We start from the raw sequence: 17,790 nt of genomic DNA on the forward strand, positions 1-17,790 counted from the left end.
TTCTCTCCAGGGAGATTTTCAACCATTCCCAAAGGAGCTCAGGGGTTCACACATCCAGCTTGGGCGATTTCTTCACAACACTTTGAAGAGATCTCACCCTGCAGTAGGGACCGGCCGGGCAGGATGGATGCCAGATGGGATGAGCAGCAAAATCTGTGGAACCTGGTCCCAGGAGAGGGGCCGCAGGGACCAACCAGCCCCATCCGCAGCTCAGTCGCAATGCTGGCAGCTGCTCTTCTCCGCTCTCCCCTTCCGACGGGGGTCACCACCCTCCGCCTGCGCCACCACCCTCGCCTTGGGTACCTTGTATTTGCTCTTCTGGCTGTAGAGCAGGTTTTTCTGGAAGAGTCGCGGGATGTTGCCTTGGTACAGCAGGAGGGCAGCGAGCATCCCTGAAACCAGAGCGTGGATCCCGTCGTGGGCTGCACCGAGCACCCCCACGGCTCAGCAGGGATTTTTAGGCGCTTGCCACAAGCTTCAGCATGACCAAAACGCAGCTCAGCACCACCGAAGTCCCCACCAACAGTATCTAAAGAATCCTTGCTATATTACTTTAAGGAGAATTTAACTGTTGTATCATTAATATAAAAGCAAGACTTGTTTTGATCCAAAAGGGCTGTAAAATGCCAGCAGTGTCCTTCCCCCCACTCTGCATTGTAGGCAGCACATACTCAGCTCCCCCTGGTCATCAGACAGCTGTCACCTAAATAGCGAAGCTCAGCCTATTGTTGCCCTAAAACATCTTTGCTTCATCTCCCCCACACTCTGGCCTCGGGGGGAGTTTTTCCCGTGTCCCATGTAGAAATTGGATTTAAAAAAACAGATAGCGAAAGGATGACTGGAGCGACAGGGAGGGGGGGACAGAAAAGGACACTTGCCCTTTGCCAGGGATGGTTTGTGTCACACCCAGCATTGCCCCCATCCCAACTTCTGCTCTGGTAACCTGATCTCACCTGCCAGGGGCCCCAGCCAGTAAACCTGGACGTAATCCCAAAAGTCGCTCCCCGAGCAGTGGAAGGTGGTGGCGGCCAGGGCAGGGTTGAAGAACGCCCCCGTGAACGGTGCGGCTGCGGGGGAAGAGAAGCACGGCCGTCAGTCTGGGATGGATCCTTTGGGAGACCCACAAAGAGCTGGACCAGGAGACCCACAACCCCTCCTGCCCACCAGGAGCATCTCTGCTGCGGCTCCGGCAGCTGCATCTCTCAGACATGGGGAAACCCCTCCCTGATCGCAGCAGAGCTCAGTGCAGGACCAAGGGGTCGCGTCAGGGGACATTCAGGGAAAATACTCGCAGCCTTGGGACAAGCTCCTCATGTGCTATTTCACCTGCTGTCATCTTCATCCCCAAGTGGGACACGGTTTACCACCAGTGTTAGGTTAACAGTTGGGCTTGGGGATCTTGAGGATCTCTTCCAACCAGAATGATTCTGTGATTTCAAAATTAATATTCCCCAAAATAAGTAGAAAACAAATGTACTAGTAATCATCTTTCACATCCTGGAAGGTGAAAAAGGGACTGCTCCTACCTTCCCCCCCCAAAGCAAACAAGGTATTTTTCTAAATGACTTAGAAAGAGAAAGGCAGGTGCTGCTCACCTGCGTATGTCAGGAAGGTGACAGTCGCTGCCAGCGCAGGGACACGGTACGTCGGGCGACTCTGGTGCAGCTTGAGGAGGACCAGGTGCAGGAGGAAGGAGCAGGTGCCTTCTGCAAAGGCCGCGTGCTGCAGGGACGTGTGGATGGAGGAGCTGCACTCGGATGCCATCAGGTTCTGGATGAGGTGGAACTGTGTCAGCTCCCAGGACCAGTAGAGCTTGGTGACAGCCCAGCCCGTCCCCATGCCCGCACCCTGGGCCACCAGCTTGGCGGCAGTTGCGGCGAAGCTGGACTCGAGGAGCAGGAACTCCTGCAGCGAGACGGTCGGGTTGGCGGATGCTCCATCGAAAGAGGCTCCGTGAACAGCAAAGAGGATGAAGAGCAGGGTCAGGACCACGTCTGGGCCAAAGCCACCACCCCAGGGGCCTATTTCCACCAGCATCCTCAGCTCGAGGCAGCTGGCGCACAACTGGAAAGAGGCAGCCAGCTCAGTGGCGACACAACCGTAGGCTCCGGGAGACAGGAGCCTCTTGGAAAGGCACCTGAACGCCTGGCACACCCCGACAACCAGGAAGAGAAACGCGATGGAGACATTCAGGCCGGCCATGGCAAAGGCTGCGCTGCGGGGAGGTCGGACCCAACCTCGTGAAGGAGCGGGGAAAACCGCACCTCCTCTTTATAAAGCCGCGCGTAAGCAAACGTGGCACGGCCCGACAGGCTTGGGAAGTGCCACACGTGCTGTCCCCTCCTTTGGGGACAATGCCAGCTGCCCCGGGAGCCCATGGACTCACCACAGCTGGATTGGCCACAAGGTGTTTGTGCCAGCGAGCAGGTCCTGGTGTTATCTCCACCGCACAGTCACTGAGCGTCCAGCCCCCGGTGTTCACACCCGAGAGCCTGCAGCAGCTCCCGTGGGGCTTCCAGGAGCAAACCCCTTCATTTTCTTCCTACGTGGCGCCATAAAATGTCACTTATTGCCCCAATCCCAAAGCCTGGGATGTGAGGAGACTCTTGGAAAGCCAGGAACCCACACAAGGAGATGGCGCCTCTCCAGGGCAGAGCCACTCTAAGCCACAGCAAAGTCCATCTTGGGCCAGTTTGAAAGCCTGGCTTTGCCTGCTGCTTCCTAAGACTTCACCTCATTTGTTGGCAGCACTAATTGCAGGTGGGGTTTTGGTGACAGTGACATTTACACTCCTGCTGGTAACACGTGTCTTGGGGACAGGATCTTTCCCAGCTCCAGCAAAACCACCCCATGGCGTTGTTGTTACTTGAAACCCGCACCATATAAACCTCTGAACACATCTGGGTCAGACCTTCAAACACGTGATGGGGTCAACAGCGATTGTAGGTGACAAAATACACCAGGTGACAAAATACAGAGTGGTCGCTCCAGCGTTGCATCCCCTACACCAGCTCCCACCAAGGACCCCCTGACTCGCACCGCTGGGATCTGCGGGGACAGAAGGGGACAGAGAAAAGCAGCTCAGGCCATGGCAGGAAGGGTGGGATGGGGTGGATAATGCCACATTATCAGGGACTCGTGGTTAACAAAGCGCAAATAATTCATTACGCATCTTCTGGGTCACTTCCCTGCTCTGCAGCACAAGTTTCACCACCTTGAGCTCCCATTTCCCATCCCTACGCAGTCACTGCTGTTGCAAAGTGTGACCCCAGGGCAGCTTTGGGAAGGTCCCTGGTGACCACAGCTCATGGCACTGGGCTTGGGAAGCCTTGGGAAGCCCAAGAAGGGAGTGAGTCCGCACCCCAACAGCCCCTCATCTGAGCCCTCCCCACACAGCTGCCCTGGCTTCCTTGGCCTGCCTCAAAACATACCCCAATTTAACCATTTTGAACCCATTTCTCTCTCCAGAAGGCAAGATGAGCGTGTATATTTCTCTCAAATGAGCAAACGGCCTCGCCTGAATAATGGCAGATGAAACAAATTCCTACTTCTGGCTTCATGAAAATTCACCTCTGGCAAAGCGTTGGTCAGACAAATCTCCGCTCTGCAGAACACCACAAAAATGGAACATTTCAACCCAATTATCTTCTGCTGTTGTGTGCCTCGAACTCCCCTCTTCAGGAAACAAAACCTTACAAGGACTTGGCAACGCCAACCCAACCCAAGTCCCTGGAGAGAACTGCTGAACGACGGGAACGTCACACCCAACATCCCCCAATCATTCTGTGATTCTAACCAAAAAAATGGGGGTTAAAATATGCCCCTTACGCTAATTGTTCTCGCTGTTCTTCCAAGAGAAAGCTGCCACATGCTAATGCCTAAAAATGGCGCTCATTCTCATCGTGTTCCTCCAAACGCAGCTGTGATGTGCAAAACATTGCGACACCCGTGGTAAAACTGGAGGAAAACACATCCCAACGTTTCCCATCCCACAGGGATGGATTTTCCCCTGTTCCTTTTAAAGTGAAATGTTCGGAGGTCTTTAAAACCTTATTTCCCATCCGCTGGCTGTAATTATGCCCATGACACATCCTGCAGTTGTGGGAAACTTAAGCCAGGCTGGGGACAGGAGCTGGGAGCTGTTACGAGGATAATTAACAGCATTAAATAACAGATACGAAGCGGCTCATTTCCCATCTCACTTCAGCGCTGACGGCAGAAGGGGACAGGCTAACTAAAATTGTCCAAAAATTGCCCCAAAATTCCCATATTCCCACCAAAAACCTCTTTTCTGTGGCTGGAACCGTGTCTTTTCTAAACCGATTTGCTTTCCGGGCTGTTCAAACGCTGATAATTTAAACGGGTGGTTTTTTAGCCGTGGGATAGGAACAAGCTGGCATTTCCACAGTTAAGTAAAACAAACACTCTCTGAAAATACTGAAAGGTAACACAAGCTGAGCAGAACCACGCCGGCTCCTATTTGCGCCCACAAAGCGGTAAGAGCTACGGCCAAGAGCAGCTGCGGGGTTATTTAAGGTGAGTTTTGGGGTGGATAAGAGGTGTCCAGGAGCAGGCAGTGGTTATGGGCTGCTGTGACCAGGCAGAAGGGACCTGCCCGCGGGGTTCTAAACACACACCCCTGGGTAAAAAAGGCTCGGAGAGCCACAGGTGAACCGGGCTGCATGAAACAACAGGAATCCTTAAAACAAGCGTTTGCTGGGAGGAAAGATAAAGGTGGATCGTCTGTAGGTCTAAAAAGCTTGAATTCAAGGGACTGTCGGTCCCTAGGAAGGGCACCCCTGTACCCAGGATGGGAAAAGAGCCTCTGTTCCCCCTCCAGAATAGCCCGTGGAGATGCCCCGAGTCACAGCAGGGTCCTCTCTGGTCATTCGCAGCTGTAATGAGCCAGATTCATTATTCACATGCCATTCAAAAAACAGCAGGAACTGGGGTCTGTGCATTGAGAGGCATAGACAGTGCGTCAAGAGGCATCACCTGTGCATCCAGACATATCATGTGTGCATCGAAACACATCACCTGTGCATTGAGAGGCATCAACTGTGCATCCAGACATACCATCTGTGCATCGAGAGGCACAGACAGTGCATCGAGATGCATCGCCTGTGCATCCAGACACATCAACCGTGCATCGAAAGGCATCCAGATGCATCACCTGTGTATCCAGATGCATCATCTGTGCATTGAGAGGCATCGAGACACATCACCTGTGTATCCAGATGCATCATCTGTGCATTGAGAGGCATCGAGATGCATCAACTGTGCATTGAGAAGCATCAAGATGCATCACCTGTGCATCCAGATGCATCATTTGTGCATCGAGAGGCATCGAGACGCATCACCTGTGCATCGAGACGCATCAACTGTGCATTGAGAGGCATCAAGATGCATCACCTGTGCATCCAGATGCATCATCTGTGCATTGAGAGGCATCGAGATGCATCAACTGTGCATTAAGAGGCATCAAGATGCATTACCTGTGCATTGAGATGCATCAGCTGTGCATTGAGAGGGATCAAGATGCACCACCTGTGCATCGAGATGCATCAACTGTGCATTAAGAGGCATCAAGATGCATTACCTGTGCATTGAGATGCATCAGCTGTGCATTAAGAGGCATCAAGATGCATTACCTGTGCGAGAGGCATCATCTCTGCATTGAGAGGCATCGAGGTGCATCACCTGTGCATCCAGACACCATCTGCTATTCTAGTTCCATCCTTCTCTCTACTGCCTCAAGACATCTTCTCCAAAGCAAAAGCCTGTTGGCCTTTTAGTGTCCTAATGAATGAGCAATTGTTAACTTCCCAGTGGGCAAACCCCATTAAAAAAATATATAGATATACTACTACTACTACTAATAATAATAATAATAAATAATAATAATCATAATAACAAAACCCTCAGTCCCCTTGGCTGTTCCAATAATTGGCTCAATAGGTAAATGGGTTTTGCAGACGACGCACTGGAAGAAATTCCTCCCGCAGACACCAGCGGGAGGACAAGAACGGGAAAAAGCAGCATCAGCATTGCAATAAGGGAAGGACGGCACGGGGAGCCGCATCGGCACTGCCCTCCTCCCTCGCAACTGGCTGCAAACACAGGAATTACCGTCAGAAAGTCACTGCTCTCACTTCTTCATGTTTTTCGCCACCTCAAGAAAAAGCTCTTGGGTAAAAACCTGTTTCCTCCACACATCTGGAGAGCAACACAAATCCAGCTGAGCTCAGCAGCTGCGCGTTCCTTTCTCACATGACTGAGCACGGCTATTTCTATTAAAAACAGTCTCCAGAGCAAAAGGCAAGTTATAAAAACAGGGGGGAAAATGCAGCTGTACAAAGCCCCGGCAGCAGGCATTGCGGACAACTGCGGTGCTGGCGCACGGGCCGGGCGAATCGTGCCGAAACCCAACGTCTGTCTTCAGGCACCGCTGCGAAAAAGCTGATCAGAAATGCAGATCCTTTCCAGTTTTTCATCCTGGTTTTAACCAGCGTCTTGCTGGTGCGGTCTGAATTATTGTCCTTTGCAGTAAATTCACTGTAGCCCCGAAAGGGAGAAATCATCCTCAAATTTAGCATCTTGAAGAGTGATGTTTTAAACACCCAGTCTTGAATAAAGGGATCCAAAAAGATGGGGCTGCTCTTGGGTTTAGTTTAGATGATGAGCAAGCTCACGCAAGACTTAACAGGATTAATCAAGTCAGGACTAGTGAGTTCCACCTTGTGCAACCCACGTTCAGGCAAAGCTCTGATCTCCTTCAAGCAGCACAAGCACCGGTACCCAGAAAATCAGTGAGTTCCACTAAGCACCTTCTCCCCCCTCCTGCCAACCTTTTCCCCCAGAAATTAAATGCCAAATCACTTAGATGCAGAGTTAGAGAACATCGGTTTAAATGCATGAAGGGTCAATTATATAGAAAGATAGCGATATTACAACAAATTAATTAACCTGAAGAGACACTGCTTTGTTCAAATCAACATTCTCATGTCTGGATGAAAAGGCTCCTGAAGTCGAGTGGTTTCTTCATTTCCCTTTGTCAGTGGTTTCAGCGAAGCTTGTACAACACACAAGAGAGGGGAAGAGACGATTTTCCAGTAACACATGGGAAACGCACGACACAATGAGTCCTCGACATTCACAAGCAAGACAGAAATTTCATCTGGATTTCAAGTGAGATGGTCTCAACTCCAAAGAAAACGCGTTGAGACGTCCTTTTCCTTAGTTGAACTGCCAGGCCAACGCAAGCGAGGCTCCGCAGCAAAGCGAGAGGCGCCATCCATCTCACCCCACGTCCCAGGCAAGCTGTTGACAACCAGCATCATCCTCACCCAAACGCCGACCACCGGGAGCATCTTCCACGCAGGCACCAGGACAGCTCGTTCCCCACATCTGTGCCACATAGGCAGGATGCTGGATGATACCGATACAGAATAGTTCCTGGATCATCATCACGTTGCCACGACGGCGCTTTACCGGCCCACCGCTCCCACCCCAGTGGGTGGGTGGATGGTGAAGAACCGGGCTGCTCTCGGCTTTGCGCGGCAGCACAGAAAACTTGCGGTTATCGCCAGGTTGGTACAGATGCTGATGAGTAATCAAATTTCAAAAGAAACAGGGCAGGCTACGATAGCATCAAATGATATCCACCATAATGAAAGCATTCATAAGAACCTTAATTACAAATACATTCTATCAATCTCATTAAGACATCTGAACACGTACTCTGTTCAGATACTCTTGTCTTCGAAGGTATAAAACTCACGATGGGGGAAGGGGGGAAAAAACCCAAATGTTTTTTAAAAGTTTATTTCTAGCCCTGAAAGAACAGTTATTAAACAAAGTCAACAAATACAGTAGTTAATATTGCAGTAACAATTAAATAACATAATGGGATTAAATTACACAAAAGGCAACATTAAAATCTGAAGACAGTTAAAAAAAATAAAAAGGAAAGCTTGCACCTACTTCCATTTCCATTGACAGAGGGGAAAAATGGACCAGAGACATTTATTTATTAATGGAGAGACCCTTAACAACCTCCTTGTCCCCTCCCCAGCCACCCAGTGTCCCCTCCGCTGTGGGGACCCCGCCTGTCCCATCTGCTCTGCGCACAATTAGCCTCATTAACACCTAAGGCAGCTCAAAGTGCACATTCCCAGTGCTTTGAATGAAAAGTCGGGGGGTTATTCTACGATAACAAGATCCCAGGTGTCGCACATTCCCTGCGTCTCGGCCATAAGCTGCCCTGCTCCGTATACCCACCTAACCGCACCGCTATATGTTACACTCCACACGCATCACACGCGGTTTTGGTCCTGACTCAGGATCTGGCGCTGGCACCCGAGACAGAGCGAGACGTACGGGGACCCCGGCGCTGCCCAACACGGTCCTGCCCTCAGCATCGTCTGCACAAACTCTGCCCTAGGGACACCGCAGCCTCCCAGCAAGCCCTACGGACACCAATCCGCTCCCTTCGGGGTTAAAACCGAAACACAACGCACCTTACGCGTTTAAATTTTGCAAACGCAACCAGCTGACATGGTTAGAAAAGCGATGCCTGAGCCACTATGACATGAAAGCGCAGCCTGGCAACCTGCTCCTGGCTCTGCTCGTCCATCCGCTGCCCCTCTGGCCACAACAGGCACAAACCCCTCAATTTTTAACAATAAAACGGCTGCATGGGGAAGGGGAGGTGTGGGTGCTTCTCACCGTGAGAGCTGAACACCATTCCAGGTCATGCAACAAGCGCTGAGATCCTTTTGGTAACTTCTGGATGGGGCCAAGTTTTGTGTGCTAAGACGGCTGGAAGTTTGGAAATCATCTCCTAAGTAGACTAAATTGGACACATTTTGTAAGATACGTTTTAAATCATCCTCATTCATCAAGAAAAGTGAGCTAATAAGTTAAAGTTACTTATGATTTCTTGGTTTTCTATCTAAAAAAAAAAAAATTTAAAAAGAAAATCTCCCAGTTTAACTCTGACACAAGGAGTTTCACAAAGTCCATTGCCAGCAATGAACAAAGAGGGAATCCTGGGTATGACGGCTTTTCTATCCTCGGCCAAGCCTCCTCTCTACTTGATCAGGGAGTCAGATGCGCAGAAACCACAGACACGGTGTTCACAGCGTCCACAGCTCGTAATAATTCACCTGACTGGAACAAGACACCTCCTCGAACGATAAACCACAGCTATTCTTACCCTGACAGCTGGCAGGATTTATTCCTTTGATGGAGTAGTTAATCTAATTTATCCGACATAACGCTTTGCCACCACGCAAGAGCAGAACGCAAGCTGGACTGCGATCCCACAGCGCAAAACTGCATCTTGTTGGTACCATGGCATCTCCTAGAAGCCTCGAGACCCTCGTCCCGCTTCCCCTCCATCGTCACCACAACCAACCTGTGCTGTCCTGGCCGCTCTCGCCTGGCAATTGGTTTTGTCACAACCTTGGCTACCAGCTCCCAACACGTCGTTATCTCCCTCGCTACACAAATGTCAAACTATCTGAAAATGACTTCTATCTTCTGCCAGCAATGGTTGTAAAAGTGTGCAAAAAGTTTTTATTCAGGGTCCTCCGTCCATACTCAGCCATAGCCCTATTCCCGTCCCAGGTCCTGCACCGCCGGGAATGCAGCAAAATCCCACTAAAGCACTGGTTTTCTGTCACAGAATCGTTTGGCACATGGAAACTACAGTTGGCTCCTCCTTAAACACTCGGGGAAGTTGAAATGCATAGAGCGTAGCACAAGAAGAAGCCAGGACACGGGCTCGTGTACACTTGGCCCTGGTAACACAGCAAGAACTTGAGCGCTCGAGCCGCTCGCTGTCCTTCAGAGGGAGGCACGTTCAACGTTCGGCTTCAGCCATCCCAGCGGGTACAACGTCGTTAGCGAGATGGGACCGGTGGACATGGAACATCCTCTCAGCCTCTGATGAGCCCCGCGGATGCCTGACAGTGCCGTGCTCATCTTCTCCGAACGGCGCTTTGGCACGTCCAGCTGTTCATCGTCTTCTGCTTGAATCACGTTTTTAAAAATAACCTGTATCTTCAGTGTCCTCAGATCTGATGATTCGTTCTTCTGGTTTCATTAGTACAAATGGAGCACATACAAAATTGGAAAAAATAGCTCTAATACTTAAACTCTGACAACTCCATAGGTTGATGCATTATTTGCTTGGGGGAAGGGGGGAATTACAACATATACAAAAATGTATTTGATACAAAGAAGGGAAATGTAACATAAAAAAGTCAAAGGCACCAGCATAACTTCCAAAGCCCAAGTCAGAGCACAGATACATGTTTTTGAACCACCCACCGCACCAAGCACATTATCCCCTAAGCTTCTGGCCAGCAAGTCTAAAGGGAAAATAAAGAGCAGACAGGAAGACAGCTGGAATTCTTTTTCTTGCCCTGACTATAGCTGATCATTTGATCATAAATAAAGTATCTGACCCCTACCTACAGATCCATAAACTGACATCCAAAGACTCGACCAATCGTTAAGTTTCTACAAAGAGGCCACATCTTCGATTAAAAAGTCCACAGAGCGCTGGTGTATGAGAAACAGCTGAACGCTTCTCTTCCCCCTCTCTCCAGATTCCTCTTAAAAAGTAAAACGCACCTCAATACATGACAATTTCTTAAGTAGCCAAGTTGTCAATTCTACAGTACAGTAACAGCTAATCCATACAAGAAACAAGGGGCAAGATGTACCTTCACATTTGTCACACTTGCCATGAATATCGTCATACGGGAGCTTACCAGAGTGATATAAAACTGAACAGGTAGAGGGGAGGAAGAGGAGAGTGAGAAGAGATCAGCAGGTGAAATTAGTACTGCTCTCTGAAAGCTTGAATCTGTCATTCAAGTATTGAAAGTACCCAGAAGGGTACAATGAATGGGAGCTGCTACAGCGAAATGGTTAAAAATAACCCCTTAAAACCCCAGGCACAGTAAGTGGCATTTCTGGGCTGTCTGCAAAACAAAAGTAAAAGGCCAGTAATTCAGTCCTTGATTCCTTCCCGACCCCAGACAGGGATTGCTAGAGGCACCACACTTTATTCTGGGTGTCTTCTGGATGAGAGTTTCTTCCCTTTCGCAGACATTTCCCACCCCCCCCAGAAAATCCCTCCCCCCAGATGTGTAACAATTTCATATATTATAAAGATTTGTAAAATACAAACGAACAAACAAACAAAAAAAAGGGATGAAGGCTGTGGCGGTAATGTTAGCGGTTACTCTTCATTGCTTCTTTGGCTGCCAAGATCAGTGGCGTCAAGCTAGACAGAGGTTTGGCCAGTTTCAAGAAGGGATGCTGTCAGGAAGAGAGAAACACAGTCAATTAGAGAAAGACGTCATTCGAAAAGCCACTAAAAGCCAGATATTTACACGGCTCTTTTCATCCTGAGGTCTGAAAAGACCTCTGTCCCTTGCTCCCAAAGGGACAGACCCGGAGCACTTAATAATCGTTCCTTCTCACCCCAAAAACAGCATTAGGCTGTTTCTTTTGCAATAATTCACTACAAAGAGGTTTCCTGCTCAAATATCTTCTCTCAGTCCCATTCTGCTCACTTCAATGGCTATACTAAAGTAAGTTTGTGAATTGTTGGATGCCGTGGCATCTGTATCTCAGGCTGTGAGGGGAAGGCGATTCTCACCTGTAGCAATTCTTTGGCTGACCCTCTTTTCTCTACATCCATCTCCAAACATCGGTTCAAGAAATCCCGGAATATCGGGGACAGTTTCTCGGGGTTCTGCAGCTCTGGTGTGCCGTTAGTTGCTATCAAATACAAAGCCTGCAAAATGAGGAATATCGTATAACCAAAAATATGCCAAACGGAGGTGCCCAGTGGCAATCCCTTAGTCTAGATCAGAAAGGGCTCTGCAGCCCACTTCTCTCCTTGACAAGATAAAACCCAAGAATGCCACAATTCTACACAGTCATGACCTATTCTTACCAATAGCAAAATAACATTTAAAATCTTTTGGCACCAGATACTTACCCTGGCAAAGAAAATATCAGATTCTGACACAAGCGGCATTTTTCACAACCTAAACTAGGACAGAAAACTGAGTTCGAAGTCCAACATTTTAGTTACAAGCAGGTACTAATCTTCTAAATGGAAAAATTCAGTAGGGCTGACTGCAAATTCAAGACGGGTGCGTTCTGTTTGGAGGAATTGTCTTGTGCTGCTGAAGCTTGTTGTGGTTTTTTGTTTCATTTTCTCTTTAATGTAGATAGTTAACTAAACACGTTCGTATGGTAAACACCGGCAAACCTCTGGGCTCCTTACCCTCAGGGGGTTTTCGTTGAGGTACGGGGGTTCTCCTTCTACCATCTCAATGGCCATGATGCCTAGAGACCAGATGTCCACTTTGGGGCCGTACGCTTTCCGCGTCACCACTTCGGGAGCCATCCAGTACGGGGTTCCCACCATGGTGCTGCGCTTGCTCTGCTCGGGGGTGATCTGAGCACAGAAACCAAAGTCAGCTGTAGGATAACAGAACGTTACAAAGTTAAACTGGTGCACCCCACGTAAGCCGGTTTCCTAGAAGATTTCTCTATTACTACACATATATTTTACTCCTTCACACTTGAGGGGCTTGGGGGTGTCTCCTTTTTTCTTCCCCCTGCCATATTGGCCATACTACAAAATCCAACATGCAAGACAGGTACAAAACCTGAAGGTGTTTGAGCAGGGCAGACGTCGGTGGCATGAAGATAAGGCTTTTTGTCCTCTGGAAAAGCGACGCGAATATTATTACCCTGCAGAACAGTATTTTGCCCAGTCTTCAAGATTCCTAGACTGGTAACAGCCCAAAAAAAACAGTAATCACACAGAACACAAGTGTTCTGTGCGTGGCAGGCTATAGAACGTGATGTGGAACACACCAATCCACAAGCTACAGCTTCTGCCCTGCCAAACAGATGTAATTTGTGCGGCTATCGAGTTGGACATTTCACAGCATTTTGGCCATCAAATACAGGTACTACAGCTGACAGACACACGGAAACAAGGCTTCAGATACGTGAAACGCTGCCCCACTCAGCAGAAGGAACCTGGACAAACAAACCTTTCCACAAGGAAACTACCGGAGGGAACAACCACACTCAAGAAAACGAGAAAAGTCACCTATTCCTATAGCCTTCAGGTGCAGCAGCAAGGCATGTCCCATCATGTTACTTTATCCAGCTGCAGCACTCCCATTTCCCAGGCATGTAAAGCATCAATAAGAACAGAGTTAAGGCAGGAGACAGATTTTACCTTATCATTGAGTTTGAGAGAGAAAGAGAGAGAGAGAGAAAGAGAGAGAATTTAAAATTTGGAGTCACGTTTGAAAGTGTCACGCCACGCAGTGCTGACAATAGAGCCACAAAGTGTGAAGTTGTACCAAGAGAGTGTTTGAGCAAAGAACTGCCCACACCACAATTGTCAAGATGCTGCCTTAAAAAAAGGGGGAAAAAATAGACCTATAGCAGCCACTGAGCTCCTCACCAGCACTTCTTGGCCTTTATTAGTGTCCCACTCAACTCAAAGCACAGTGTATATCAATGAAGACACCAGAGAACCAGCAATGTGTTTCTCCTGACCTACCAACAAGGTCTTCGGCATCATGCCCCAGTGAGAAGAGACAGGCAAGATGGAGAACCCGGTTTCACCAACCCGCAGACTGTGTGCAGGTCCGTGGTGGTGCCAGGCAGGCTGGGATCTGCCCCCTCTCCTGCCACCACGAAGCCAAACTCCCCCAGAGAATGCAAGAGCTTGACAAGAAGGTGGAGCTTCTTCCACCCTAAACAAGTGCGAGAAGCTCTGTGAGCACCCAAAGAAAGCATTGATGAGACAGCTTGTCTCATGGTTGATTACAGAATCTCCCCTTCACACAGGACATTTTCACAGCTAACTCCTGTTTCCTCCCGTCTCTCCTTCCTCCTGGGGCTGACGCTTCTTTACACCAGCTGCCAACCCTGTCCTCTCACCACTCTGCTTTGCTTTGACAGCTCTTTGATTTTTGAGCCTTCTCCCACTAACTTTTCTCAGCCACATCCTCTACTCGCTTATCTTCAGCCTCTGAATCCACAGTTTTGCACAAACACATCACACCCTTTAAAAAACAATAAAACCTCCTATGCAAGCAAGCAGTGCATCCACTGGTAACAAATCAAGTTGCTCATTATCTTTCTACATAACCCACATAAGACCGCAAACTGTCACAAGTAAGGGATATTGCTGAGATACATTTCAAATTCCTACCCCACTGTAAAAACACCATCCCTTAGCTCTCCAGTTGCTTTATGCTTTGCACATTCCTGCATACCAAGAAGTCAGACAATGCGCCTCTCTCCCAACAATCCTGACAGTTTCTTCATGTGGTTTCACATTTCTTTATTGCCACAAACGTTTACGCACACCAGAAACTAACTTACTGTGCACAAGCCCATGCGTGCGTGACAATTACCTGAAAAGCAAGTAGTTTCTTTCGTCATTTCATGATTATATGAACGAAAGTGTGTTACACTTTCAGTCCAAGAAAAGGAGACCTGGTGCAAGCACAGCATAAGACTAGACTGCAATATATATGGTTAATAATGTTCTCGTTAGTGGCAAAGCATTAAAAGCAACCTGAGGAGACTAACGGAGCAACCGCAGTTCGCTGCAACTTTTCTCTTGCAATCATTCCCTGCCTGGTCCCAGTTACTTCACATTTGCCAACAGATTCATGTGGCAACAGGTTTGCTTCAACATCCTTCCGGTCTAACGCGCTCGCAGCCTCTGTCCTCGGGCCCTCAGAATTTCAGTATCTGCCACTTGCCAGTTATGCATTTGATAATACAGAATGAATTTCTATTACTCAGAGGCAATAAAAATTCACCTCAAGTTTTCCTGTCAACTCTACTACCCATTTACACTCTCCAAGTCAAAGTTTACTGTGAAAGGGAAAACTGAATATTGAAACAATTGCCTGCTACTCACTTAGTTTAACTGATCCATCCATTCCCAACAGCACGTTGTCGCTCTTAATGTCTCTGTGGATGACCTGGTTGGCGTGTAGGAACTCAAGTGCTTGCAAACACTGGATGGGAGGAGAAAAAAAAAAACATTCAGCATATGAAAACACAATTTGTGTGTGTGAGTATGAATTCAAAAGCAACGCTTAGACCCTCACTCAGTTCTGAGTGGTACAAATATAAGAGGTGTTATTTAAAATAACCAGCAGAGGAAGCTCTTGTGCTACAAGTACTCTCCAGATCTCATGAGGTCAACGGTTTTTTAACCAGTTTCTCTGCTATCTTAAACCTATAAATTAAACTCCTCATCACTCGAGACGCTCTCAAAAATCCCAGGTGTTAACTTTGGTACATGCCACAAATTCTACAGAGGAACAATAAAGGATGAAGTGAGAGCTTTTCCAAGAGGAATAGGTGAGAGTTTGTTCTCAACACGCATGGAACTTCTCCTACAGTGAAGGCTGTAAAACACCTTCATTATGAAAGCCATATTTTTTTTTTTTTTGCATTGTTTTCCATTAAAACCTTTCACACTAGCTTTCTGCCTGAAAACAATTACATTTACTTTTGCTGTTTGAGAATAAAATGAAAAAAAAAATCGCAAGCTTTTCCTCTTTTACTATAAGCAGAACATTTACCATTTGCAACTTGGCACAGGTGTAATTTTTTGGTGTGTTTTTTTTTGTGATTTCATTTGCTTTAGTGAAGTGGCCCTGCCTTGCACAACGAAGCACATCTAACACACCGGGCAGGAGAGTTTTGATGAAGTACGATGGTTCAACATGAGACTTTTTCCTCGGAAAAGCTAATTACTGTTACGGTCAATAGTTACTTTCGATTCTCCGCTTCCAGCTCTAGTTTCTCAGGAAACCATTACCTGTCCGTACATGTTAAGGTACAAGTTTGCTTTCCATCCCCTCCTTTTTGTTGACTCATCAAAAGCAGATGTTACCTTGATGCAGCCAGATGGAGCTCTTAAAAGTCTAAGCTTCATGTGCCCAGCAGATAATACAATTACTCTCCTCCTGCCCTAATAAATCAAGCCTGAGCTGGATGCTGGCGCTCTGACTGAGGGCAGAAACCACCGACAAGTTGTGACTTCAGCTATTTTTAACTCTTCCATTTGATATCTTACTGCAATCTTAAAATTATTCCAATTGCGAGCTTCTGGAGAATTGTTTTTCTGAGAAATCCAGAAAGCAAGCTCAGCTGTCACGGACCTATAGATTTCACGCACCACGAGAACGAGAAAGGGACAGTCTGCACCAAGCTCAGCTGTATTTTAGTACATGTTTTTTAAACTATTCTTATTTCATCAGGTCCACTTTCACACTCAAAGCAAACACAGTTCCCCTTCTTCCTATTGGAAAACACCCTGAAGCTTTCATGCTTTTTTCCTTTTTCTGCTCCTCTCTCTACAGTTTACATTACCTATATATGATTACTCAAGGCTTTTTGGTGCCTTGGAATATGCTTTGTTAGTCGAAGTTAAAAAATACATTCTTTCCCACCTGCTAAACTCCTTCGTTGCTCTTCCCTGAACTTCAACGCACATTATCAATAATCTTACTGTTAAAACTGTCAGCAGGACTGGGCAACCCAGGTACCAAACCCCAAATGTGTTTGCTCCAGCACCTACCCTCCCCAAACACCCAGAGCTCTCATGTTACAACTTGCAAACCCCCAATGCCACACTGAAGCATTAACAAATGTACGGAGACTATCTAAGAACTTCAAGTGTCAGATTTGTATTACAGTGTTTTGTAAACTCCACAAGAGGGTATCTCTCAGACAATAACTTTCTAAAAATGGAAAACAGAGACTCTCCCGCCACGCCAGGGCAAAAGTATTTATATATCTAATAGACATTTAACAGGCAGATTCACATTAACTCCTACAATACAGTTTCATTTGGGAGCAAAGTGAACACCACAAATGCTGTCTATTTTTTAAGCCTCCTCTCCTAGAAACACTGAGGTTAATACTCCTTTGAGCAAGGATGACGGGACTAGACTCCCTCTGGAGCTCACCACTTCTCAACTGACCCAGGCAACTGCTGTTCAACACTACAGGAGGCACTCCCTCCTCACCCAAAGCTTTGCATCTTGCTTTTAATGTTTTTCATCAGCTTTGTCATCAGAAACTCTGAATAAAGCCTCAACCATTGGCCTCTTGCACTGTGGTACAGAGGGAAACTTAAGCCTTACAGGCCATCTCATCAACATAGCTTCTTGACTTGGAGTCCAAATATAAGCACGCTCCTGTTTAATAAGGCACCAGCTCTCAAGCATGTCGAGCTTGTAGGTTTGATTAAAGAAGTGGCGATAAAATGCTTTTGTGGATGAAGACCTCTTTCTTCCCCACCTGTTTGGGACCTCTTGCAATCTTGCCAGTTAATGTCTTGCCAGTTAATGCCAGTTAATTCCAAACCCCCAATTTTCCTGGTTAAACTTGTTATTTTCTGTTATTTTGATATCAATTTCTCCTCTCAGTATTGTCCATCCTTCTCAACTCAATGGCTCCAACGGCAATTGTTTAATTAGTCCTAACTTAAGTGTACCACAAATTCTAAGAGTGCGTCTTCATTCCTCTACCGACAAAATTCAACTGCAACACTCACCTCTCTGCAAACAGCAGCGATCTGCGCTTCATCCATACACGTTTCTGTGACCACATCTGTTAGCGAGCCCCCTGCCAGATACTCCATCACCACGAACAGTTCATCTCCTACGAGGTAACTGCAAACAGAAAACGAAGAGCACA

At 47.5% G+C, this 17,790-nt stretch overlaps 2 protein-coding genes across 5 annotated transcripts in view; both read right to left on the reverse strand.

Annotated features, from left to right (window-relative positions):
- Window positions 1-210: 210 nt before the first annotated feature.
- LOC309441296 (aquaporin-12-like) lies at window positions 211-2,202 on the reverse strand (the record flags this gene model as incomplete). Its single annotated transcript, XM_082055930.1, has 3 exons — window positions 211-392; window positions 954-1,067; window positions 1,596-2,202. 3 exons carry the CDS (start codon window positions 2,200-2,202, stop codon window positions 211-213), a joined length of 903 nt encoding a protein of 300 aa, XP_081912056.1.
- A 5,594-nt stretch (window positions 2,203-7,796) lies between these two features.
- Window positions 7,797-17,790, reverse strand: part of PAK2 (p21 (RAC1) activated kinase 2) — a 47,917-nt gene continuing 37,923 nt past the window's right edge. For 3 of the 4 annotated variants that reach the window (XM_082056115.1, XM_082056116.1, XM_082056117.1), the window contains 5 exons: window positions 17,648-17,765; window positions 14,993-15,092; window positions 12,314-12,510; window positions 11,678-11,815; window positions 7,797-11,334 (listed from right to left, as the gene is read on the reverse strand). In XM_082056115.1, coding sequence (XP_081912241.1) covers window positions 11,248-11,334; window positions 11,678-11,815; window positions 12,314-12,510; window positions 14,993-15,092; window positions 17,648-17,765 — 640 coding nt within the window. In that variant the 3' untranslated portion in view covers window positions 7,797-11,247. Of the gene's footprint in view, window positions 11,335-11,677; window positions 11,816-12,313; window positions 12,511-14,992; window positions 15,093-17,647; window positions 17,766-17,790 lie in introns of those variants that run through there. The other variant, XM_082056118.1, reaches the window with a different exon arrangement.

Source organism: Streptopelia decaocto (assembly GCF_964273445.1).
Source record: "Streptopelia decaocto genome assembly, chromosome: 6".
NCBI lineage: Eukaryota > Metazoa > Chordata > Aves > Columbiformes > Columbidae > Streptopelia > Streptopelia decaocto.